The 27,315-nt window shown below is 43.6% G+C and overlaps 1 protein-coding gene across 1 annotated transcript in view; it reads right to left on the reverse strand.

Annotated features, from left to right (window-relative positions):
- The window catches only part of ELAPOR1 (endosome-lysosome associated apoptosis and autophagy regulator 1), a 349,091-nt gene that overhangs the window by 28,590 nt on the left and 293,186 nt on the right, over positions 1-27,315 (reverse strand). Inside the window, exons 20-21 of the mRNA XM_069756493.1 lie at positions 13,873-14,051; positions 13,546-13,711 (exon numbers count right to left, since the gene is read on the reverse strand). Coding sequence (XP_069612594.1) covers positions 13,546-13,711; positions 13,873-14,051 — 345 coding nt within the window. The remainder of the gene's footprint in view (positions 1-13,545; positions 13,712-13,872; positions 14,052-27,315) is intronic.

Genomic DNA, 27,315 nt, shown 5'->3' on the forward strand with positions numbered 1-27,315 from the left:
TAACAATAGCCCCAAACCTAACAATAGCCCCAAACCTAACAATAGCCCCAAACCTAACAATAGCCCCAAACCTAACAATAGCCCCAAACCTAACAATAGCCCCAACCCTAACCCTAATGGTTAAATGGAAATAAATCCTTTTTTTATTTTTATTGTTTTTACCTAACTAATGGGGTGATAAAGGGGGGGTTGATTTTTAATTCTTTTTATTTTGATTACTGTGACAGGGTCTATCGCAGTGATCAAAATGAACCAAAATGAACCAATAGGAAAAATTTCCTATTGTTGCCACCATTTTCTTCTTGGAAGAAGATGCCGCCAGCATGAGGAATTGACGGGGGGATGCAGGTACACCGGAGCTACCGGGGAAGGATCAGGGGATCCCATTTCTCTCTCCTCTGATGTGCGATCACATCAGAGGAGAGAGAAATTAAATATGAAATCAGACTTTTTTTGCAGTCGCTGTTATTCCATTAATAATTGCGGTCGCAACACTGGGGTTGGTAAAAACCGACCCGAATCATTTTCTCTCAGGTATCAGCTACCCCCAGTAGCTTAGACCACAGAAAAATTCTGGCGCTGGGGGCGCTATACACATTTCTATTTAGGCGTCCATAAATCTGCAGTCCACCACAGTTTTGTGCACTTCTGAAAGGAAGGACAACGCTGAACAGGGGCTAGAGTTCGGAGGAACTCTGCTGCCACATTATAGTGAATGGATCCCTCAGGAGTTTCATCTGAATCCAAACTTTTGGAAACCCAAAAGTGCTCAGTGTAGAGCGCCAGATAAATGTGATCCCACATGTAATGTAAAATGTTCCCAACAAAAGCTTCAAATCACTCCAAAAGAAAAGCAAGTCCCCACTCAGGTCCATCATCTGTTAATGGAAATACAGGGGGCTTCCACATTATTGGTAGTACAAAGGCTCTGAAAACGTGAAATTGTTCCTTGCCCCCAAAAGAAATTCAGCAAATTCTGTGCTCTTAAATCTAAATGCCCCCTCCATTCTGAGCACCAGTGTGTCTAAACCACATTTAGTGTTCACATGTTTGGCATTTCTGTAGCGATGAAATTCTGCCTAGTTTACGGGTGTATGTATCCAGAAGCACAGGCAGGGCATAATGTACTGGGCACTAAAATGGCAGATTTGCAATTTTCATTAAGCAATATTCACTGCTGCTTGTTTCTGGAAAATACCCATGGAGTAAAAATAGTCACTACACCTGTACATAAATTCCAAAAGGGGTATAATTTCCAAAATGGGGTCACTTGAGGGGAGATTATGATCTTCTAGCACTTAGGGTCTCTGTATAGGGAGAATACCATGAAAGAGAAAAACCTCATAAAATATAATTTTTAACTAAGGTCATAAAAAACACACACCATCTCATAGTGAGTGAAGCGGTCAAGGTCAGATTATTTAAATTGTTAAGAACAATATAGATAATGAATAAAGTATTATAGAAAAATTCTAAGGGAGACAAATTGTACCTCCATTCCCCTTCCTGACAGCAGAGGTTGGCCCCCTAGGGGATTCGTTATGGAACCCCCGCTCCAGGTAGATTATCCCTATTTTCTATCATATACAGTGCCTTGTGAAAATATTCGGCCACTGGAACTTTTCAACCTTTTCCCACATATCATGCTTCAAAACAAAGATGCTTTTTGATGAAAGATGATTTTTGGTGAAGAATCAACAACAAGTGGAACACAATTGTGAAGTTGAACAAAATGTATTGATTATTTTAAATTTGGGGGGGAATAAAAAAAAACTGAAAAGTGGGGTGTGCAATATTATTCGGCCCATTTAACTTAATACTTTGTTGCGCCACCTTTTGATGCGATTACAGCTGCAAGTCGCTTGGGGTATGTCTCTATCAGTTTTGTACATCGAGAGACAAATTCTTGCCCATTCTTCCTTGGCAAACAGCTCAAGCTCAGTGAGGTTTGATGGAGATAGTTTGTTAACAGCAATTTTCAGCTCTTTCCACAGATTCTCGATTCGATTGAGGTCTGGACTTTGATTTGGACCATTCTAACACCTGGATACTTTTATTTGTGAACCATTCCATTGTAGATTTTGCTTTATGTTTGGGATCATGGTCTTGTTGGAAGACAAATCTCCGTCCCAGTCTCAGGTCTTTTGCCGACTCCAACAGGTTTTTTTCAATAATGGTCCTGTATTTGTCTCCATCCATCTTCCCGGTCCCTGCTGAAGAAAAGCAAGCCCAAACCATGATGCTGCCACCATCGTGATTGACAGTGGGGATGGTGTGTTCAGGGTGATGAGCGGTGTTTCCTTTACCCCAAACATATCGTTTGGCATTGTTGCCAAAAAGTTCGTTTTTGGTTTCTTCTGACCAGAGCACCTTCTTCCACATGTTTGGTGTGTCTTCCAGGTGTCTTGTTGCAAGCTTTAAACAACACTTTTTATGGATATCTGTGAGAAATGGTTTTCTTCTTGCCACTCTTCCATAAAGGCCAGATTTGTGCAGTGTATGATTGATTGTTGTCCTATGGACAGACTGTCCCGCCTCAGCTGTAGATCTCTGCAGTTCATCCAGAGTGATCATGGGCCTCTTGGCTGCATCTCTGATCAGTCTTCTCCTTGTTTGAGATGAAAGTTTAGAGGGACGGCCGGGTCTTGGTAGATTTGCAGTGGTATGATACTCCTTCCATTTCAATATGATTGCTTGCCCAATGCTTCTTGGGATGTTTAAAGTTTTGGAAATCATTTTGTATCCAAATCTGGCTTTAAACTTCTCTACAACAGTATCACAGACCTGCCTGTTGTTTTCCTTGGTCTTCATGAAGCTCTCTGTGCTTCAAACAGAACCCTGAGACTATCACAGGTGCATTTATACGGAGACTTGATTACACACAGGTGGATTATATTTATTATCATTAGGCATTTAGGACAACATTGGATCATTCAGAGATCCACAATGAACTTCTGGAGTGAGTTTGCTGCACTGAAAGTAAAGGGGCCGAATAATATTGCAAGTTCCACTTTTCACTTTTTGAATTTCCACAAAAATCTAAAATGACCAATACATTTCTTTCAACTTCACAATTGTGTTCCACTTCTTGTTGATTCTTCACCAAAAATGTACATTTGGTATCTTTATGTTTGAAGCATGATATGTGGGAAAAGATTGAAAAGTTCCAGGGGGCCGAATACTTTCACAAGGCACTGTAGGTCCCCCAAAGTCACTTCAAGTACAGTATGATGTAGTGCCTGAAAAAAAAAAAAGTTTTGTACATTTTGTTGGAAAAATTAGAAATTTCTGATCAACTTTTAACCCTTTTAAATCCCTAACAAAAAAAAATATTTTAAAAAAATTATGCAGATGGAAATTAGACATGGTAAATGTTATTTATTAACTATTTTGTGTGATATAACTCCCTGGTTTAACCCGTTTACCCCCAAAGGTGGTTTGCACGTTAATGACCGGGCCAATTTTTACAATTCTGACCACTGTCCCTTTATGAGGTTATAACTCTGGAACGCTTTGACGGATTTTGATGATTCTGACATTGTTTTTTCATGACATATTGTACTTCACGATAGTGTAGTGGTAACATTTCTTTGATATTACCTGTGTTTACTTGGGAAAAAAACAAATTTGGCAAAAGATTTGAAAATTTAGCAATTTTCCGGCTTTGAATTTTTATGCCCTTAAATCACAGAGATATGTCACACAAAATACTTAATAAGTAACATTTCCCACATGTCTACTTTACAACAGCACAATTTTGGAACCAAAGTTTTCCATGGTTATTTATGTCCGTCTTTGATTGTGTGTTATTCCACTTTTTGTTTGGTGGTATGATAATAAAGCGTCGTTTTTTGCATTTTTTTTTTTTTTTTTTTTTTTTTTTTTACAGTGTTCAATGAAGGGGTTAACTAGTGGGACAATTTTATAGGTTGGGTCGTTATGGACGCGGTGATACTAAATATGTGTACTTTTATTGCTTTTTAAATTTAGATAAAGAAATGTATTTATTGGAACAATATTTTTTTTTCTTTATTTAGGATTTTTTTTTTAAACTTCTTCACTTTGTCCCTTTGCTGTGCACTGTGTCAGATCAGCGATATCACAGGCACAGCAGAGAGGCGATGGTCAGCGTCGATGCGGGCCTCACGGGTGGATTGCTCACTACCCGTACCTTTTGAACCCCTTCTTTCTCTTCTTTCTGTAGCTTCACCTTTCTCTAGCTCCCTCTCTCTGGGAGCTCCTTTCTGCACATCTCACTACATCTACTTACTCTCCCAGACTGACTAACTTTCTCTCCAAATGTCACTACGTCTCGCACCTAAGTGAGATCCTGCCCCTTTCTCTAGGGTCTGCCCAACTTGCCAGGCTGAGGTGATGTAATGTTGGATGCAAGTGTGTGGGTCCTGGGTAATGTCCCCTCCTTACCCAAGAGCAGAGTCCCACACCTCTGGATGAGGTGCAGTACCTCTCTGGCGACCAGACCTCAGGGGCGCCACACTGTCAGAACAGTCAACAAGTTTCCCACAATCCCCCTGGGGCTCTGCTAACCTGCTAACCACTCCCTGTCTCCTGTTAACCCCTCTAGTTGCTGGATGCTTTTGAAGCAACAGCAGTTCGCACTATTTCTGCATGTCACATTTACCACCATCATGAAGTACAATAGGTAAAAAAAAAAGCACTCTCAGAATCAGTGGCATCCGGTGATGCATTCCAGAGTGATTACCACATAAATTGACAGTGGTATGTGGTATTCCCCTAAATGCCAGAAGAGCAGATTCTCCCCCAAGTGACTTCATTTCGGAAATTGCACCCCTCTGGGAATTTATATATAAGTGTAGTGATGACTTTTACTCCATGGGTGTTTTCCAAACAAACAGTAATGGATGTTGCTTAGTGAAAATTGCATATCTGCCATTGTAGTTCACAAAATGTGTTAGAATCCACAGATTGTGCCCAGCTCTTGCTTCTAGAGAATAGAATTATTCTTACCGTTAATTTGGTTTCTAGGAACCTTCCATGACAGCCACTTCGGAGGTTGTCTTCCCCGCCCTAATAGGGGACAGGAACACAAGAGGTTAAATACCCCTCCCCTTCCTGCACCGCCAGTGTTTTCCTGGACACGGTAGCATGTATAGTTACCACAAAAGTGCAGGAATCATCCAATAAGAATATCAGGTAGGGAGGGAAATTAGTGCTGTCGTGGAAGGTTCCTAGAAACCGAATTAACGGTAAGAATAATTCTATTTTCTCTAGTCACCTTCCACGACAGCCACTTCGGAGTAGTACCAACAGCTAATTTCTCTAGGGAGGGACTACAGCCTGCAGAACACGTCTGCCAAATGTTAAATCCCTATTGAAATTTAGCCGGTAATGTCTGGTGAACGTATGGATGGACGACCAGGTGGCGGCTCTGCATATCTGCTCTGATGAGGCATTCCCCCTCTCTGCCCACGATGTTGCCATTGCTCGGGTAGAGTGTGCTTTCAGAGAGGCAGGTGGATCCAGTCCCTGCGATGAATAAGCCAAGCAAATAGACTGTTTGATCCAGTTTGTGATGGTGTTTTTTGCCGCCTTCTTTCCCCTGTTTCGTCCCGAGAACTGAATGAATAAATTTTGATCAATTCGCCAGGTTTCAGTTTATTGTAAGTAAAATAAGACCACCCTGCGAACATCCAAGGTGTGGAAGGTCTGTTCTTTAGGGTTGGAGGGGTTTCGGTTTCTAGTTTTAGTACAATGCTATTCGCAGTGACCGTTAGATAGGGTTCCTGTATTGACAGGGCCTGTAATTCACCAATACGTCTAGCCGTAGTGATTGCGACTAGAAAGACTGTTTTCAAAGTTAAGTTTTTTTATGGTTATAGCATCCAGGGGTTCAAATGGATCCTGGGTTAGTGCGTTAAGTACAGTATTGAGGTCCCAGGAGGGTACCCTATTACGGAGTGTAGGACGAATTCTGTATGCGGCTGTCATAAATCGCTTGATCCAGCGGTGATTAGCTAAATTTGAGTCAAAAAAGCTACTAAGGGCCGATACTTGCACTTTGAGTGTGCTAGGGGTAAGGCCTATATCCAAGCCCTTCTGTAAAAATTGTAAGATCCTCGCTATATCAGGATTCTGGGGAGCACCAGGACGTAAATTTTTTCCAGACCTTAGTGTAGATGGCATTGGTTACCGCCTTTCTGGTTTTTTGAAGGGTCTGGATTACGTCATCTGAGAGTCCTTTAGCTTTTAAGATTGTGGCTTCAGTAGCCATGCCGCCAACTTCAATCTGTTCAGGTCCGGATGTAGTAGGGGACCCTGGTGTAGGAGATCGGTCTTTTGAGGTAGAAGGCAGGGACCTTCCAGGGCCATATCTAATAGGGCGCCGTACCAACTCCTCCCGGGCCACAATGGGGCAATCAAGATTGTGGTCACTTCGTCTGTCCTGATTTTTTGCAGAGTTCTCGCCAGCATGGGAATGGGAGGAAAGGCATATGCAAGGTTGAATTTCCACTGGTGTGAAAAGGCATCTATTCCCTGTGCCTTGTCTCTGTGATGAAGGGAGAAAAATGTTTCTACCTTCGCATTTTGCCTGTTGGCGAATAAATCCACCTCTGGAGTACCCCATTTTTCGGTTAGGGACTGAAACACTGCTTGGTCTAGGGACCACTCTCCTGGATGAACGTCTTTCCTGCTGAGGAAATCCACCTGAGTGTTGTCCAATCCCCTCAGATGTACTGTTGTGACCGATAGAAGGTTTTTCTCTGCCCAGAAAAATATTCTTGCAGCTACTTCTTTTAGAGAGGCATACTTTGTCCCCCCCTGGTGTCGTAGATAGGCTACTCTGGTCATATTGTCCGAGTAAATACGAACGTGATGATTTTTGATCAGTGCAGATGATGCCTTTAGGGCCTCCTCCACAGCTTTCAATTCTCTTAGATTCGAGGAGCTGCTGCTGATGTTCGATGTCCATTGTCCCTGAAAGTGGAAACCCTCTACCACCGCACCCCAGCCTCTTTTGCTGGCATCTGAGCGGAGTGTTTTTAGGGGAAGGTGGTCCCAGCTGACCCCTCTCTGGAGATTTTGGTAATCTAGCCACCATTTTAGCGCTGATTTCACATGGCCAGGGAGAAGTATCTTCTGACTTAATGGAGTCTGTCGTCTCCTGGAATGTAGGAGCACGTAAGTCTGGAGAGCTAGTGTGTGAGCTTGGGCCCAGGAAACCGATTGTATACATGCGGTCAGGGACCCTAGTACAGACATCGATTCTCTGAGGGTCGGTGCACGCTGGCCTCTGAACTTGGTTACCTTGCAGACAAGGTTGATTTGATGACCTTTGGGTAGAAAAGATGTTCTTACATCCGAGTCCAGTAGCACCCCCAGAAATATCCTTCTTGTGGAGGGATGGACCTCTGATTTTTCAAGATTTGGGATCCAACCCAGGGTTTGTAATATCTCTAGGGACTTTGATACGTCTGTTTCCAGACGGGAGGCAGATGGAGCCATGATAAGCAGGTCGTCTAAATACGGGACTATGCATATTCCCTGTTGACGGATGAAGATTATCGCTTCCGCCATAATCTTTGTGAAAACCCGTGGGGCCGAAGAAATGCAGAAGGGGAGAACATTGAACTGGAAATGTTTGATCTGGTGACCCTTGGAGACTGCGAACCTGAGGAATTTCCTGTGCTCTGGATGGATTGGCACATGGTAATACGCATCCCTCGGGTCCACAGTCGCCACCATCCAATTTTGACCGATGGGGGGGGATTACTGATTTGACTGTCTCTATTTTGAATCTCCTGTATCGGACCGATTCGTTTAAGGGTTTCAAATTTATGATAATTCTATTTTTCCCCGACGGCTTGGTTATCAGAAAAAGGCGTGAATAATGACCACGTCCTTCCTCTAACTTCGGCACCTGAGAAATCATATTTGATTGCATTAGTTTTTGTAGATCTTGTAACAAGGAGTTTTGGAGATCTGGGTTTTGAAGGGAGGTTATCTTTAAGCATTGTGGGGGTGGTCTCACGAATGCTATTTTTAATCCCTCTCAAATGGTATGAAGGACCCACTGATTTGTGGAGATGGTTTGCCACTCGGTGAAAAATCGTGAGAGTCGACCCCCGACCGGAGCACAGTCATTGCTTATCTGGGGTTTGCTGGGCCTGAAGGGCCAGGATATTTTTGCCCCTGCCTGCCTTAGGATAACTCCACCTTCCCATTTTGCCTTTTCCTCTCTGCGAGGATTTGTCACGGGAGGGACGAAAAAAGCGTTTTTTAGGGATCTTCTGCTCAGGGAGAGATTTCTTTTTATCTGCCGCCTTATCCAAAATATCGTCCAGAACGGGTCCAAATACATTATGACCCTGAAAGGGTATGCTACATAATTTGGACTTGGAGACAAAATCGCCTCCCCAGGATTTTATCCAGAATGCTCTCCTGGACGAGTTAGAGAGAACGGCAGCTTTCGCGGCTACTCGAACCGATTCAGCAGAAGCATCGGCTAGGAACCCCGTTGCTTTCTGTAGCAAGGGTAGGGAGTCTAAAATCTCCTCTCTTGGGGTGCCTTGAGTCAAGTGATCCTCAAGTTTGTGTAACCAGATAAATAGAGATCTGGCCATGCAAGTAGAGGCTATATTAGACTTTAGCAGATTTGTGGAGGTGTCCCAGGACTTTTTTAACAAACTCTCTATTTTACGATCCATCGGATCCTTGAGTTGCGAAGAGTCCTCAAAGGGAAGGGCAGTTTTTTTTAGTTACCCTGGACACCTGTACATCCACTTTCGGGGTCTCCCATAAGGAGTTATCCCCATCCAATGGGTACCGTTTTTTTTAGTTCCGATGGTACAGTCAGACCTTTTTCAGGGAGGTCCCATTCATGCAGAATTAGATCCCGTAAATTCTTATGTACTGGAAACCCTTTTTGATCTTTGGGTTTCAGACCCTCAAACATCTCATCATGTACTGTGAGTGTAATTTCTTCATCCTCTACCCCCATGGTGCCTCTTACTAAACCGATTAGGTCACTCATGTCCTCAGAACTAAAATAATATTTTTTGCTTTCTGATTTACAGGTGGGGGTAGAAGTGGAGCCTTCGTTTTCCCAGTTATCCTCTGAACCTGAGGACTGGATCTCTCCCGAGTCCGGGTCGGATTCTACTGGGGCTTTTTTCCTCTTTTTTGGAGGGGGTGGCTGAGGCACCGACATCTGTGAGAAGGTAGCCATAGAAGAATGGACCTCATCTTTAATGAGGGATCTAATGCTATCCAGCAGCGAGGGTTGTTCAGCGTGTAGGACCTCATCCGTACAGGACTGGCAGAGCTTTTTCCCGTATGTTGATGGGAGTTTGGCCGTACACACTTTACATTTACGGCTTGACTTTTTAGGATCGGAAACCTTTTCTCCCTATGAGAGAGAGAGAGAGGGTTTGCTAAGCCACTTAGGGGTATATAGCTCCATATACATATATACATGAATGCACATACAAATATAAGGGATAGCTGGGCCCGACACCTGCTACTTACTTTGGTAGGAGGGGGAACGCTGGCATCTGCAGATGCAGAGCAAGGGGGTCTGTCACCGTTCATGTCCGTCAGTGTAACAGTCAGACAGCTTACCTTGCTACCCGGATCACTTTATAAAAGGATCGGTGGTCCCAGCGTGATAGTGCTCCTCCCCCCACGTGTAGCCCGATTGGGGTAGGGTCCTGGAACGCCCCCCAAAAACGCTGCTGTATGGCGTGTTTAGCTGCCTGGACGCTATTGCCGGCCGGCGTGCGCTCCATGGAACGCTTTCTGATTGAACCGGAAGTGACGCACGTTAACCCGGAAGTAGTCAGGCCTCCGGCCACAGCCCGGGACGCGCGCCACCTCCAGCGCTGCAGCCATGGGAGGAGGGAACCGGGGGGCTGCAGGAGGCCCCCGGCAAGCACGTCACCGCCCCGCATTACTCCCCAAGGGAGTGCCGGAGGGGCGGGAAGGTCCCGAGTCCCTCCGAAGAGAGGAGACGGGAGCAGCATTATTTGAGGAGGGAAGCCCGACCTCCATGCCGCCCGGCTTCCCGGTAAGTGGAGCTCCGTCGCCGGCCACAGCAGCCCCTTCAGAATCTCTTCATGCCCCATAGGGGACAGGAAAACACTGGCGGTGCAGGAAGGGGAGGGGTATTTAACCTCTTGTGTTCCTGTCCCCTATTAGGGTGGGGAAGACAACCTCCGAAGTGGCTGTCGTGGAAGGTGACTAGAGAAAAAAGTGCCTAGTAAATTAAGCAGGTTCTCATCGCTGCAGAAATGCCAAACATGTGGGCGTGAAATGTGGTTTGGGCACACTGTGGGGCTCAGAAGGGAGGGCACATTTGGATTTGGGAGCATAGAATTTGCTGGATTTTATTTAATTTATTTTTTTGGGAGGGAGGGGGGCATAGCGCTTTTCCAAAACCTTTGTGCTGCTAGGAAAAAGGAAGCCCACTTTATTTCCATTGACTGATGGTGGACCTGAGTACGGACTTGCTTTTTTTAGTGGATTGTGGTTAAGCTTTTATTGGAAATATTTTGGGGACTTTAACTTTTATTTCTTTGATCACTAGTATAATGCATTGCAGTGCATTACACTGACAGAAGCTTCTTATATTATGCTCCAGGCATGGTTTAAACAAACCATGGTTGCTGGCAGACCCAGAGGTAGTCCTGACGAGAATAGGGCCTTCGCGAAGATGTTGAGGGGGTGCCGATCGGAGGGAGACTCTTTCCTTTCCCTGCCTCCTAAATGTTGCGATACATTTTGATTGCAGCATTTAGAGGGTTAAATAGCCAGGAGCAGTGGGGGCACCGCTCCTGGGTGGGACAGCCGGGGTTTTGCTATCACGTATGTGTCGTACATGATCGCAGAAACGAACCTATAGGTATGTCAAATGTCGTGAAGGGGTTAACCAGCTTTTATGAAGCCAAGTCATAGGGTGGGCTTCATCGGAGCACTAAGATGTCCCTCATGGGGGTCTTGAGAAGGTCTTCTCATTATTACTATTAAAGATAGGTACCACTTGCATAATACAGCCGGCACCTGTACTGTATGGAGCAAGGTTTTACCTGAGCCCCCACTATACATCAGCAACAAACCAAAGATATACTGGTGCATTCTATGACGGGAACAGGAATAGCCGTAAGTGTAATTACGATCCAACCCCCGGCTATTAACCCGTTAAATGCTCCTGTGAAATGCTGACAGTGGCATTTAACTCGAGCTTCCGGCCATTGGGACGGAAATCAGCTCACCGGAGACGCCAGTCATGTGATCGCGGGTCACCAGTTCATTGGTATGACAACCAGAGGTCTCCTGGAGATCTCTATGGTTGTCACTACTGGCTTGCTGCGAGAGCCACCCAGTGGTTGCCGCTCATAGCAAGTGAGTAATTCTACTACATAGAGGCGATCTGATCATCGCCTTTATCTAGCAGAGCTGATTGGGTTGTGGCAACTTCTAGTCTCCCATGGAGTCTATTGAAGCATGCGAAAAGTAGAAAAAAAAATTAAAAATGCAATAACGGGTGATCAAAAGATCATATCTGCACTGAATCTATATATAAAATACGACAGCACAGCAAGCCAGTGACTTTTTACTGTACATGACAGAATGGGGGCGCAGGATGGGAGCAGCACATGACAGAATGGGGGCACTGGATGGGAGCAGCACATGACAGAATGGGGGCACAGGATGGAAGCAGCATGACAGGATAGGGACACAGGATGAGAGCATCACATGACAGGATGGGGACGCAGGATGAGAGCACCATATGACATGATGGGGGCGCAGAATTGGAGTAGCACATACCAGGATGGGGCAGCACATACCAGAATTGGGACGCAGGATGGGAGCACATGACAAGATGAGGGCACAGGAAGAGAGTAGCTCATGACAAGATGGAGGCGCACAAAACAGGATGAGGGAGCAGGACGGGGGCTGTACATGACCGGAAGGGGGTGCAGGATGAGGGCTGCACATGACAGGAAGGGGGTGCAAGATGGTAGCAGCACATGACAAGATTAGGGCGCAGGATGGAAGCAGCACATACCAGGATGGAGACAATATACCAATATAAATGCTCGCCACCCGGGCGTAGAAAGGGTTCAATAGCTACTAATTATATAAGATGGAAAAAAAACAGCACATTCAAGATCAATATTTCAATAGCTACATTATCACTAGATTATTTGTAACCCTTAATGCCATTTATTTTGAGAAAAACATCCAGCCCTTTTTAAATGCTGTTATAGTATCTGCCATACATAAGAATTCCACAGTCTGACTGCTGTAACTGTAAAGAACCCTTTCATATTTAGCTGCCGGAATCATCTTTCTTCCACATGTAATGAGTGCCCCCGGTCCTTAGTATGCTCCTTGGAAGGAATAAGTCATGTGCTGTCCTCTGTAAAGGCCACACATATATTTATACATATAAATAAGATCTTATCTGAGGCGTATTTTTTCTAAGCTAAACAAGTCCAACTTTTCCAACCTCTCCTCATATGACAGGCCTTCGATCCCTTGTAATAATCTAGTTGCCGCCTTGGAACTGATTCTAACTTCTGAATACACTGCGCAACAAATTTCCGGGAAGTTCTTGTCACCTGAGAAAATTTTATTGTATCTAATAGATTTTGATATTCTGTACACGAATATGTGCTCCAAAAGTCTGTGTCACGTACGTTTTTTACCCCTTCATGACCAGAGCCTTATTCGATTTTTCGTTTTAGTTTTTAACTTTGAAAAAAGTTATGGCTCTGAAAAGAAGGGGAGCGAAAAACGAAAACGAAAAATCGCAAAAAGCTCTGGTCATGAAGGGATTAAAAACCTTACGTGATACAGACTTATGGAGCAAATATTTGTGTTCAGCATATTAAAATCTATAAGATACAATAAAGTTGCTCAAAGGACAAGAACTTCCCTGGAATTGTTGCGCATTGATAATCCGTGTTTTTAGAATTATAACAGAATATTATAATGTTTCGTATCATTTCTTAAAAACCTTACGTGATAGGAAAAGTCATTTTTGAAATCGAACATGAAAAAATCTATCAGGAACACTCAAAATTGTCCGAGGAACAAAACCTTTGTAACATAGTGATATCATTTTTAAAATGTGGTGCCCAAAACTGGATCCCATATTCTAGATATGGCCTCCCAAATGATTTATAGAGGGGTCACAATACGTTGGGATCACAGGATTTTATCTTTTTGCTTTATATACATACTAAAATCTTGTTTGCTTTTGCTGCTCCGCTTACTTGTAACCAGAATACCCAAGTCCTTCTCCTGCCTTGTAATTCACAGTATACTTCTATTTACTGTATAAGCAAGAATCAAATTAATCTACTGCACATTCATCAACATTAATCTGCCATATCTTATTGTTTTACCTTACATAGTTTGTTTTTTTAAATCAGCAAACAATGACCCGTTACTCTCATGTTACTGTCTTGTTCCCTAACCAGTTTGATAAAGTAATCTTAATTTCGTCTTGTCAACATTGTGGAATTTAAAAAATATATATATTTAAGAAGCAAAACTCACCTTTTCGGTCAATGATATAAATTTACGCAATATAGAATGACGGGTGCTATATAACAGCTCATCGTCTGCATCTTCTCCTTCCATAATAGCACAGCTGTCAGCAGCTGGAAGTTCACCCTCCTTGGATGGAGCATTCATCATCAGTCGTGAATAATTATACTCCAACCTAGGAAATATTGAAAATATGAAATTAAGTTCAGGAATATCAACTTCAACAGGATATTCTGCACGATTGCTTCCACGTCTGCTTATTTTGACTTTGTAAATCATTTTAAGAATAAAAATAGATATGCATGTTTTGGTCATGTACATTTTATAAACACTTACTTTCGATTTTTCTTCCAGAAGTAACCAGTGACTGCCATGAGCACAAGTGCAGAACAAATCCCACTAATTACGCCAACCTTTAGCCAGAAATCTGTAGCTTTACAGATACTAATTGTTTGAGGTGGAAGATCAATGCCTCCAACACATAATTGTGGTTTATGCCACACTGCAGTTGTTTTCTGTAAAATAAAAACAATTAACTAAAATATAGAATTTAAAAATGACACTTTTATCTTAAATAAAGCTGTAAATTATTAAAGTTGTAATCTACATACATTCAGTACATTTGATAGGAGTTTGTCATAAAAAAAAAAAAACTTCAAGTTTTTTTTTTTTAGGCCAGTCTCACACGCCCAGATAATTACGGTACCGGAAAAAAATCGGTACCGGAATTATCCGTGTCCCCCTACGTTTCTGTGGCACATCAGTGTGGCACACGAGCGGCACACGTGTGCCGCCCGTGTGCCCACTGGGTACCACATGCACCGTGCTGGGTACCACACGTACCAGCATCTGTTGCTGAAGCCCCATTCATATCTTCCCTGCAGCAGCGTTTGCTGTAGAGAAGATATGAATAATTGTGTTTAAAATAAAGATCTATGTGCCCCCCCCCCCCCCGCTGTTCTGAAAATACTCACCCGGCTCGCTCCCTCGCCGGTGCTGCTTCCTGTTCTGGCCGCATCTTCTCCTGTATGCGGTCACGTGGGGCCGCTCATTTACAGTAATGAATATGCGGCTCCACCCCTATGGGAGGTGGAGCCGCATATTCATGACTAATCGGCGGCACCACGTGACCGCTGATACAGTAGAAGATGCAGCCAGAACAGGAAGCAGCGCCAGCAAGGGAGCCGGGTGAGTATGTTCACAACAGCGGGGGGGCGCACAAGGGGTGGGAGGGTGGGGGGCACATAGATCTTTATTTTAAACACAATTATTCATATCTTCTCTAAAGCAAACGCTGCTGCAGGGAAGATATGAATCGCGGCTTCAGCACCAGTGGGGGGGACAGCGCTTAATGTAGCGCTGTCTCCTGCACGGCACACGGACTGCACACGGACAACGTCCGTGTGCGGTATGTGTTTTACATTGACTTTAATGGGTCCGTGTAATACGTGCGCTCCCACGAACACTGACATGTCTCCGTGTTTGGCACACAGAGACACGGTCCGCAAAAAATCAATGACATCTAAACAGATGCATTGATTTTAATGTGTCTACGTGTGTCAGTGGCTCTGGTACGTGAGGAAACTGTCACCTCACGTACCGGAGCCACTGACGTGTGAAACCGGCCTTATACATTTTCTATCCTCTATAGCCATTCCAAGTGTTAAAACATCCAATTTAGCCACACACTTCCTCCGACGGTCCAGCAATGGATGTGACTACTGAAGTTAGAAAAATATTTAGAATTGAGAGTCCTCAGTGGTTGATACTACTGAAGTTAGTCATTCACTCGTCTTTATGTTCTTCGTGTACAATGGCATGACCAAAAAGCCCAGTAATTGAGCGTTCAGAGTGCTGCAGCAGTGAGGCAAGGGTGAGTATAGCTTGTTTTAGAGTTTGTTTTTACACCAAGGAAGCATATCAAGGATTTAAATTGAATAAAGGAAACCCATTTGACATCTAAAAATATGTCCATTGGAATCTGAAGCATTCTTCCAATTTTGCCTCTTTGCACTCTTGCGATCATTATGACTATAAGGTGTCATTCTGTGGTACACAAAATTGCTGCAAGGAAATTAGAATAGTGTAAATAGCTGGTTCCCCAAACGACCTAGAAAACCTTAAGAAATATCATAGTTGCCCTTTCTTTTCTTATTTTCTGACTGAACTTGGGAAGAAAAAGAAGGAGAAAACATACAAGAAAGCATCTGTATATCTAATATATAATTGTCTAAGGGTCACTTCCGTCTTTCTGTCCTTCTGTCTGTCTGTCATGGATATTCATTGGTTGCGGCCTCTGTCTGTCATGGAAATCCAAGTCGCAGATTGGTTGTGGCAAAACAGCCATGACCAATCAGCGATGGGCACAGTCCGGAAGAACATGGCCGCTCCTTACTCCCCGCAGTCAGTGCCCGGCGCCCGCATACTCCCCTCCGGTCACCGCTCACACAGGGTTAATGCCGGCGGTAACGGACCGCATTATGCCGCGGGTAACGCACTCAGTTACCGCCGCTATTAACCCTGTGTGTCCCCAACTGCCGCATAGGCAGCATCAAAAGTAAAAAAAATGTAATGTTAAAAATTACAAAAAACAAAAAACTGCTATACTCACCCTCCGTTGCATTGCGAAATTACCAAGAAGACTTAGTGGCCTCGCAAGACCGCTAAGTCATCTGGGTAATTTCGCAATGCATCCTGGGAACGGAAGAGGGCAGCAGCCGCGCGCTCATCGCCTGCGCCAGAGCCTCACTGGATTCGGTCCCGGCGGGTGAGTATATAACTGTTTTATTTTAATTATTATTTTTAACAGGGATATGGTGCTCACACTGCTGTATACTACGTGGGCTGTGTTATATACTATGTGGGCTGTCTGATATACTCCATGGGCTGTGCTAGATATTACGTGGCCACTGTTATTATTATTATTATTATTATTATTTATTTATATAGCACCATTGATTCCATGGTGCTGTACATGAGAAGGGGTTACATACAAGTTACAAATATCACATACAGTAAACAAACTAACAATGACGGACTGATACAGAGGGGCGAGGACCCTGCTCTTGCGGGCTTACATTCTACAGGATTATGGGGAAGGAGACAGTAGGTTGAGGGTTGCAGGAGCTCCGGTGTTGGTGAGGCGGTAGCTCCGGTGTTGGTGAGGCGGTAGCTTCGTTGGTGATGAGGCAGCAGCGGTGTCAGTGCAGGCTGTAGGCTTTCCTGAAGAGATGAGTTTTCAGGTTATATACTGTATGGGCAGTGTTATATACTACGTGACTGGAAAATATACTACGTGGCTCTGTGCTGTATACTACGTGGCTCTGTGCTGTATACTACATTGCTGGGCAATATACTACGTGACTGAGCAATATACTACGTGGCTGGGCAATATACTACGTGGTTCTGTGCTGTATACTACGTTGCTGGGCAATATACTACGTGACTGGGCAATATTATTATTATTAATAATAATTTATATAGCACCATTAATTCCATGGTGCTGTACATGAGAAAGGGGTTACATACAGGGTTATAGATATTGATTACAGTAAGCAGGTTTACAGTGACAGACTGGTACAGAGGGGAGAGGACCCTGTTCTTGTAGACTTACATTCTATGAGGAAGAGACAGAAGGTAGGCGGCAGCTCTGGCGATGGTGAGGCGGCAGAATGGTTATTGCAGGCTGTAGGCTTTCTTGAAGAGATGGGTTTTCAGGTTCCGTCTGAAGGAGTTGAGGGTGGTGGATAGTCGGACGTGTTGAGGCATGGAATTCCAGAGGATGGGGGATATTCGGGAGAAATCTTGGAGGTGGTTGTGTGAGGAACGAATAAGTGTGGAGGAGAGTAGGAGGTCTTAATAATAAATAATAATAATCTTTATTTTTATATAATGCTAACATATTCCGTAGCGCTTTACAGTTTTGCACACATTATCATCACTGTCCCTGATGGGGCTCACAATCTAGATTCCCTATCAGTATGTCTTTGGAATGTGGGAGGAAACCGGAGTGCCCGGAGGAAACCCACGCAAACACGGAGAGAACATACAAACCCTTTGCAGATGTTGTCCTGGGTGGGATTAGAACCCAGGACCCCAGCGCTGCAAGGCTGCTGTGCTAACCACTGCGCCACCGTGCAATCTCAGATCCTCTTGGGAGGATCTGAGATTACGTGAGGGAAGATATTGGGAGATTAGTTCAGAGATATAGGGAGGGGACAGGTTGTGGATGGCTTTGTAGATCAGTGTTCGTAGTTTGAACTGGATTAGTTCGGGAATGGGGAGCCAGTGGAGGGATTTGCAGAGGGGAGAAGCAGGGGAGTAGCGAGGAGAGAGGTGGATTAGCTGGGCAGCAGAGTTGAGGACAGACTGGAGTGGTGCAAGAGAGTTAGCAGGGAGGCCACAGAGGAGGGTGTTGCAGTAGTCAAGGCGGGAGATGATGAGGACATGCACAAGAGTTTTGGTAGATTGTGGGCTGAGGAAGGAATGGATTCTGGCAATATTTTTGAGTTGGAGGCGACAGGAGGTGGCAAGAGTTTGGACGTGCGGTTTGAAGGACAGGGCAGAGTCGAGAGTTACCCCGAGGCAGCGGATTTCAGGTGCGGGAGAGAGCGTGATGCCGTTTACCATAATAGATAGGTCAGGTAGGGGGGATACGCGAGATGGGGGAAAGATGAGGAGTTTGGTTTTGTCTACATTGAGTTTTAGGAAGCGAGAGGTGAGGAAGGAGGATATGGCTGACAGACACTTCGGGATTCTGGACAGCAGAGAGGTGACATCTGGGCCAGAGAGGTAGATACTACGTGACTGGGCAATATACTACGTGGCTGGGCAATATACTACGTGACTGGGCAATATACTACGTGACTGGGCAATATACTACGTGACTGGGCAATATACTACGTGACTGGGCAATATACTACGTGACTGGGCAATATACTACGTGGCTGGGCAATATACTACGTGGCTGGCCAATATACTACGTGACTGGGCAATATACTACGTGGCTGGGCAATATACTATGTGACTGGTCAATACACTACGTCGCTGGGCAATATACTACGTGGCTGGGCAATACACTGCGTGGCTCTGTGCTGTATACTACGTGGCTCTGTGCTGTATACTACGTGGCTCTGTGCTCTATACTACGTGACTGGGCAATATACTACGTGACTGGGCAATATACTACGTAGCTCGGCAATATACTACGTAGCTCGGCAATATACTACGTGTCTGTGCTGTATACTACGTGGCTGTGCAATATACTACGTGGCTGGGCAATATACTACGTGACTGGGCAATATACTACGTGCCTAGAATTGGTTATTCTAGAATACCCGATGCGTAAGAATCGGGCCACCATCTAGTCTACTATATAATTGTCTAAGGGTCACTTCCGTCTGTCTGTCCTTCTGTATGTCACTGATACTCATTGGTCGCGGCCTCTGTGTCATGGAAATCCAAGTCGCTGATTGGTCGCTGCAAAACAGCCACGACCAATCAGCGATGGGCACAGTCCGGCAGCAACATGGCCGTTCCTTCTTCCCCGCAGTCAGTGCCCCCTCCATACTCTCCCCTTCAGTCAGCGCTCACACAGGGTTAATGGCAGCGTTACTCGACCGCGCTATGCCGCGGTGTAACGCACTCGGTTAACGCTGCTATTAACCCTGTGTGACCAACGTTTTACTATTGATGCTGCCTATGCGGCATCAATAGTAAAAAGATCTAATGTTAAAAATAATAAAAAAAATAAAAAATCATTATATACTCACTGTTCGTCGGCCCCTCGGATCCACAACAGGCCTTTCCCGCTGGCGACGCTCCGGTAACCGGTCCATGCTGCGATCTCGCGAGATGATGATGTAGTGGTCTCGCGAGACCGCTACGTCATCATCTCGCGAGACCGCAATGCACTCTTGAGACCGGAGCGCGTGAGGAGCATCGGTAACCGCTTCGCTTGGATCCGGGGGCTCCGGAAGGTGAGTATATACCTATTGACTATTTTAATTCTTTTTTTTAATAGGGATATGATGCCCACATTGCTATATACTACGTGGGCTGGGCAATATACTACATGGGCTGTGCTATATACTACGTGGGCTGTGCAATATATTACGTGACTGGGCACTATACTACATACTACGTGGCTGTGCTATATACTACGTGGACATGCATATTCTAGAATACCGATGCGTTAGAATCGGGCCACCATCTAGTATATATATATATATATATAACTAAAACATTGTGAGAGCATTGATTGAGAGGGCAAATCCTGAGGATTGAGAACGAAGAAGTTTTTGTATTTCCTGTTCTTATGGATAGAAAATATATCAATGGCCCTCGCAAATAGGAGAGGAGTGGTGAAACATGTTTTGGGATAAGAACCTCAATTAATGATTTAGTGAATGACAAATTTACTTCCACATTTAAAGAGCATCTCAATTGTGCCACAGCTAGAGTGAATTAATAAGTTAATAAGAAGATTAGACCTGGTACCTCCTGCTGATGTTAACTTTAACTGTGGTATTGTCTGACAGGATTTTTTAAGATGCAAATAGATACAGAAAGGACAGGCTAACGGAGTGCCAAGCTGGCGGTCAGGGGAGATGTTGATTGAGAAAGGTCCAATGCAGCTCCTGCAAGGTGCCTCAGGAGAGGAATAAACAGTGAGTTGCAAAATACTGCGGTCGCATGGAAGCGCACAGGACACAGATGAAGGCACCTGATGAAGACGGAGCTGTTCCGTCAAAACGCGTTGTGGATTTCAATAAACAAAGAAACTTTTAATCCCTTCATCTGTGTCCTGTGCGCTTCCATGTGACCGGAGTATTTTGCAACTCACAGGATTTTTTAAGATGTCCTTTTATCACGGGAACTCCTTAAAAGTCTGAAGGTATCACATTCTGCAACTCCACCCTGAGAATGACTCCAACTCTTTACATGATAGAGTGAAGTCCCCAACTGCTTAAGCAAGCAACTGGCATCAGTCAACTTCTCTAGTTAAACTTTTAGGGCCTGATTAATCAAGACTGGCATTGTTCACTCTGGTCTGGATGATGGGGCATGCTGGAGTCAGGTGATGGTGCACGCATCTTCATGAATCTCTAGAGTCTGATGAATGATGTGCCTATAATGATATGCACTACACCAGATATCTCACTCCTGTCAGTTCCTGACTAGAGTGAGATTTCTGGAATAGGAAATGCCACAGGTTGCCATTAATTAGACAAGTTGGGTCATCCTTCCCCCATCATGCCGTCTCTCCTCAGCTATGCCCACTTTGTTGGAGCTGGGAGTAACTGTCATTGAAACATCAAGTCGCAAAATTTATGTGCTATTCCAAGCTGCACCTAAATTTTGCAAACTATAATTCTAGCGTGAGACTTACTAATATTAATTAATATTGGGCCCTAAGTGTCCGTCCATGAATCAATACAACAGACTACATAAGTAGCTGGAGCGAGATTAAGGGAGAATATTTCTGAAGATTTGAGCTCCACTATTTGTTCATAAAAGATACAGGTCCTTCTCAAAAAATTAGCATATAGTGTTAAATTTCATTATTTACCATAATGTAATGATTACAATTAAACTTTCATATATTATAGATTCATTATCCACCAACTGAAATTTGTCAGGTCTTTTATTGTTTTAATACTGATGATTTTGGCATACAACTCCTGATAACCCAAAAAACCTGTCTCAATAAATTAGCATATCAAGAAAAGGTTCTCTAAACGACCTATTACCCTAATCTTCTGAATCAACTAATTAACTCTAAACACATGCAAAAGATACCTGAGGCTTTTATAAACTCCCTGCCTGGTTCATTACTCAAAACCCCCATCATGGGTAAGACTAGCGACCTGACAGATGTCAAGAAGGCCATCATTGACACCCTCAAGCAAAAGGGTAAGACCCAGAAAGAAATTTCTCAACAAATAGGCTGTTCCCAGAGTGCTGTATCAAGGCACCTCAATGGTAAGTCTGTTGGAAGGAAACAATGTGGCAGAAAACGCTGTACAACGAGAAGAGGAGACCGGACCCTGAGGAAGATTGTGGAGAAGGACCGATTCCAGACCTTGGGGAACCTGAGGAAGCAGTGGACTGAGTCTGGTGTGGAAACATCCAGAGCCACCGTGCACAGGCGTGTGCAGGAAATGGGCTACAGGTGCCGCATTCCCCAGGTAAAGCCACTTTTGAACCATAAACAGCGGCAGAGGCGCCTGACCTGGGCTACAGAGAAGCAGCACTGGACTGTTGCTAAGTGGTCCCAAGTACTTTTTTCTGATGAAAGCAAATTTTGCATGTCATTCGGAAATCAAGGTGCCAGAGTCTGGAGGAAGACTGGGGAGAAGGAAATGCCAAAATGCCTGAAGTCCAGTGTCAAGTACCCACAGTCAGTGATGGTGTGGGGTGCCATGTCAGCTGCTGGTGTTGGTCCACTGTGTTTCATCAAGGGCAGGGTCAATGCAGCTAGCTATCAGGAGATTTTGGAGCACTTCATGCTTCCATCGGCTGAAATGCTTTATGGAGATGAAGATTTCATTTTTCAGCACGACCTGGCACCTGCTCAGAGTGCCAAAACCACTGGTAAATGGTTTACGGACCATGGTATTACTGTGCTCAATTGGCCTGCCAACTCTCCTGACCTGAACCCCATAGAGAATCTGTGGGATATTGTGAAGAGAAAGTTGAGAGACGCAAGACCCAACACTCTGGATGAGCTTAAGGCCGCTATTGAAGCATCCTGGGCCTCCATAACATCTCAGCAGTGTCACAGGCTGATTGCCTCCATGCCACGCCGCATTGAAGCAGTCATTTCTGCCAAAGGATTCCCGACCAAGTATTGAGTGCATAACTGAACATTATTATTTGATGGTTTTTTTGTTTGTTATTAAAAAACACTTTTATTTGATTGGATGGGTGAAATATGCTAATTTATTGAGACAGGTTTTTTGGGTTATCAGGAGTTGTATGCCAAAATCATCAGTATTAAAACAATAAAAGACCTGACAAATTTCAGTTGGTGGATAATGAATCTATAATATATGAAAGTTTAATTGTAATCATTACATTATGGTAAATAATGAAATTTAACACTATATGCTAATTTTTTGAGAAGGACCTGTAGTACAATTTCAGGGAGAAAGCAGATCTTTCATGGAATCATGTAGAATCCCTAGAGAAAAGAGGACAGGGATGGACAGGCCCAACCTAATCCAATATTTTCCAGCCTCAGTTTTATTAAAAATCTTGATTGATTTCTAGGCGAGACCTGAAAGTTTATTCCGTCCTATCTATGAGCAACAATGTCCAGGTTAAGGATATATTCTCCCATAAATAGGAGACTTCACTCTGCTACTTTAGATCTAGCACACTTTAGGTACTCCAAAATGGGAACACTTGAAATTTTCAGAGCAAAATCTGGTCTGACTTAACTGCTGTTCAAGGTAGTGATGCGGAGAGCAAAGTAGTACAGTAAAATTATGGATATTGTGGCACCCCTAGGGGTATTTGCCACAAAAATAGTTACTGACAGTAAACACAAATATTAAGATAGCAAAACTGCACTACCACCTCCGGCCAGAAGGGGGAGCTCCAGAGACTCCCCTTAATCCATTCTGGTCTGAGAGAAGAAATGGCAGTTGGGCTAAGGAGCTGATAGTGAGAGGTCATACAGCTGAATTTCTAACAGCCCTATGACGGTTTCCAGGCCCAAATCACCAGCCTGAGGAGAAGAGGGACAGAGAAAAGGGACATTGTGAGAACCGGGTAGCATTAATCACTACCCAGAACAGGCGCAAAGACGGATACCGGATCCGTGGCTGTATTCATTATATATAATACAGCAACCGGAAAAACGTGAGGTGATATCAGCTTCACTAGGGTCGGACGCAGCAACAGACACAGAGTTCAGCGGTACTCCCGGAGGGGGTAAGCCGATAAAAGGACTCGGGTTGCCCGTCGAACCAGGACCCGGAGGGGACAGATTGGGCCGGCAGCCAGTTCACATACAGCAGCAGGGCCACACAGAAATTGCGCACAATAAGAGGCGAAGACCCCGGCAGGGTCAAAGTAACTCAGAGTTCCCATACAGACTCCGGTGACAGGACTGGTTGTAAATCCTTTTATGTTAAAGTAAACTGGTTAAACGTTTCAGTGCCTCAGTCTTTCATTTGGACAATAGCCATCTATCCAGGATCGGGATCGTCACCGCTGGGAGAACCTGCTGCTGATCAAGTAAGTGCCTGTCCCCTCGTGATACCCCTTACACTGTGCATTGCCTGAGGCCACAGCACCGGGTCAAGCCACCCGTGACATCCCCCTCAAGAGACAGACTCCATTGGTCCGGTGCTGGGTATCCCGGTCTCCTGGGCGTCACAATATGAACATGTTAAAATGGTTAGGGTAGAAAGAGTTTAATATTTATGTTGGAAAGAATGGATTAAATTGCCAATGCAAGACAAGGCTATGGAGTTCTGCAATAAGAATACTGTGTGATAACTCCCTTTCATATTAAAATGTACAAATATGAACCTATACATATACACTCCTCAACAGTGAGCTTGCAACACCCAGGAAGCAAAACTCATGGTATTATGGGAATAACAGGATCACTAATCATAGTAATGTTATGCAAATGATGAAAAAATGGCAACACATTTTTCAAACATTATCTCATTTTAGTCAGTATTGACTTACATTCCTTGGCATGCCATCAATGAGGTTAAAATGAATGTCTGAAGAATTTTCTGCCATGCTCAATGCATTTGGGTATGAAAATCAACAAGATCCTCTGGTTGCCGCTCCCATAGCAAATGCAGAACAATTACGACGCAGATGTCCTTGATGGGAGACAAATCTGGCATCGTCGTGTAGGGTATTTAACAAGGAGAGATAGTGCAAGCTAAAACATAACTTTTGAATGTTTTATCTAACACTGGATAAAAAACTGGACTATATAGCACTAAACACTGGAAATAAAACTGGACTATTTAGAAAAGGGGGGGGGGGGGATTTCTGATATCTCCTGACGTGCCCCTGCAATTACAAGAACAGTCCCAAGTAAGGCTAAGAAACCACAAAGAATGACATAAGGTCTTATATCAAATATGAGAACCAACAATTACAAAAAAAGACCTAAAACAATAACTTTTAATAATAATGATTAAAATACCAAAGGAAAAATAAACACACACAAAAAATGGGAGGGAACCTTAATGTTGGATCTGGTACTGGGTTAGGCAGCCCAATTACTTTTACAGTATATGCCCGTAAAGAAAAATATTCACGCTTTTTTTGTTAAATAATGCAGGAAAATGGACTAGGGAGGATAGAAGTGCCTTTCCCTAATGAAAGACCCTTCCTTGCAGCGGAGGTTGGCATCCTGGGAAAGGATATGGCGCCCCCGCTCAACGTAGGCTAACCCTAGGAGACCTTAAAAAGGTGTCCCTTCCAAAAAAAAGCCACCACCAAACACACCAGAAATTGAAAATAAAAGGTGCTGTTGCTGTTGAATAGTGTTGATCCGTATATACTGGACAAAGATATTTTGAGCCACTATAGACTTTATGGAGTAGGCCAACAATTGGTACCTCCTAAGTAATATCTCTCAGTGGTGTCCTATATAGAATAATAAATAATACAGATCAACAGTTGTTGCCACAAATATCTATTGGTTATTGTTATGTACTCTATTGCTCTCTTGATCACCAACGATTACTCAATGAGATATAGCAGTTCTTTAGATGATGCAATGATTGATACAGATACTGACAATTCAGCCTTGATGTACAAGAGACAGTCTGTATAGTCCTCTGGACATCACATAATGTCTTGTGCTAATGGAGCTCATAGACAGACATAAGGGCATCATCGCCAGAGATAAACATGGTATTATATACTAGATAGACCTATGTACAGACATAAGGGCATCCTCGCCAGAAATATATGGGCGTCTACATAGTAACCTTCCAGGCTCCTGCGTACCTGCAGAGAATTACTACAACAGCGATGAGATCACACCATTTATTATTGAGCATTGGTAACTTTTTGCACTTTATAACTTTGCTTTGTTTGTATGATTTATCCAGTTTTAGATAATGCATTAAAAGTTATGTTTTAGCTTACAACAGCTCTCCTCACTAAACAGTCATAGATCATTTTAAGTGTATTTATTAGTGGGTCATACAGACCGCACTATTGTTGATTTTGACATTGTCATGTTGGGGGAAAAAAGGCTCCTGGGACATTTTGTAGAAATGGTAATATCACTGGTCCCACCACCAAATCAATGTGAGGTCGGCGTCACACTCAGCGTATAAAAATACGGTCCATATTTTACAGCCGTAATACGCCAGAAAAGTTAAAAAATGGTGATCCGTAAGTACTCCGTAGGCAGGGTGTGTCAGCGTATTTTGCGCATGGCATCCTCCGTATGTAATCTCTATGGCATCCGTACTGCGAGATTTTCTCGCAGGCTTGCAAAACCGACATGCGGACATACAATGGATCCATGTGTTAAATAAATCATACAAACATATATACTGTATATTCCTGGGAATAAGCCTGGGAACTTTTCTGAATATTTTCCCACGCTCCAGTTCATATGAGGACAACCAGCAGAGGGCGCCTCACTGCAACTGACCTACATTCCATTTATTTGCTGGGGTTTTACAGACAGAAGCACAGATGCATTAGCAGGCTTCTGCTTGTAAAAATAGTTAACCCCTTCAGATGGATTTACAACCGTTGGACGTGACAGATCGTCAGATATTGTTGTTTTTTTATTTTAACTTTTTTACAGGATGAGGGTCTTCAGGTGGATTACCAGAATAATAAACTATTCCAACAACCTGTGTATTTATTTCACTTAAAGACTTTGTAATTATGTGTGTGTGTGTGTTTTAACTATTTCCTACAATTGGATTAATAATGGATAGGTGTCATAATTGACGCCTCTCCATTACTAATCTGGCTTAATGTCACCTTACAATAGCAAGGTGACATTAACCCTTCATTACCCCATATCCCATGGCTACGTGGGAGTGGGAAAAGAGTGGCCAAGTGCCAGAATAGGCGCATCTTCCAGATGTGCCTTTTCTGGGGTGGCTGGGGGGCAGATGTTTTTAGCCGGGGGGGGGGGGGGGGGGGGGGGGACAATAACCATGGACCCTCTCCAGGCTATTAATATCTGCCTCAGTCACTGGCTTTACCACTCTGGCGAAGAAAATTGCGCGGGAGCCCACGCCAATTGTTTCTGCGATTTAACCCTTTAATTCAATAGCTACAGAGCCCACATTTTGCACATACACACTACTAACATTAGTAGTGTGGAATATGCAAAAAAAGGGATATGAGATGGTTTACTGTATGTCGGGTTTAGGAAGGAGATAGCAAAAGCCGGCAATTGAATTACCGGCTTTTAAGCTATCTAGCGCTGCATGAAATATTAATATATATATACATATATGTGTCTCACTGACATAATATATATATATACATATATGTGTCTCACTGACATAATATATATATATATATATATATGAATATATATATATATATATATATATATATATATATATATATATATATATATATATATATATATATATATATATATATATATATATATATATATATATATATATATATATATATATATATCTACTATATAAAGCTGAATGTGTGTATGTGTGTGTGTATGTATGTATGTCCGGGATTGGCATCTGCACCGTCGCAGCTACAGCCACAAAATTTTGCACAGTCACACGT

Source organism: Ranitomeya imitator, chromosome 3 (genome assembly GCF_032444005.1).
Source record: "Ranitomeya imitator isolate aRanImi1 chromosome 3, aRanImi1.pri, whole genome shotgun sequence".
Classification (NCBI taxonomy): Eukaryota; Metazoa; Chordata; class Amphibia; order Anura; family Dendrobatidae; genus Ranitomeya; species Ranitomeya imitator.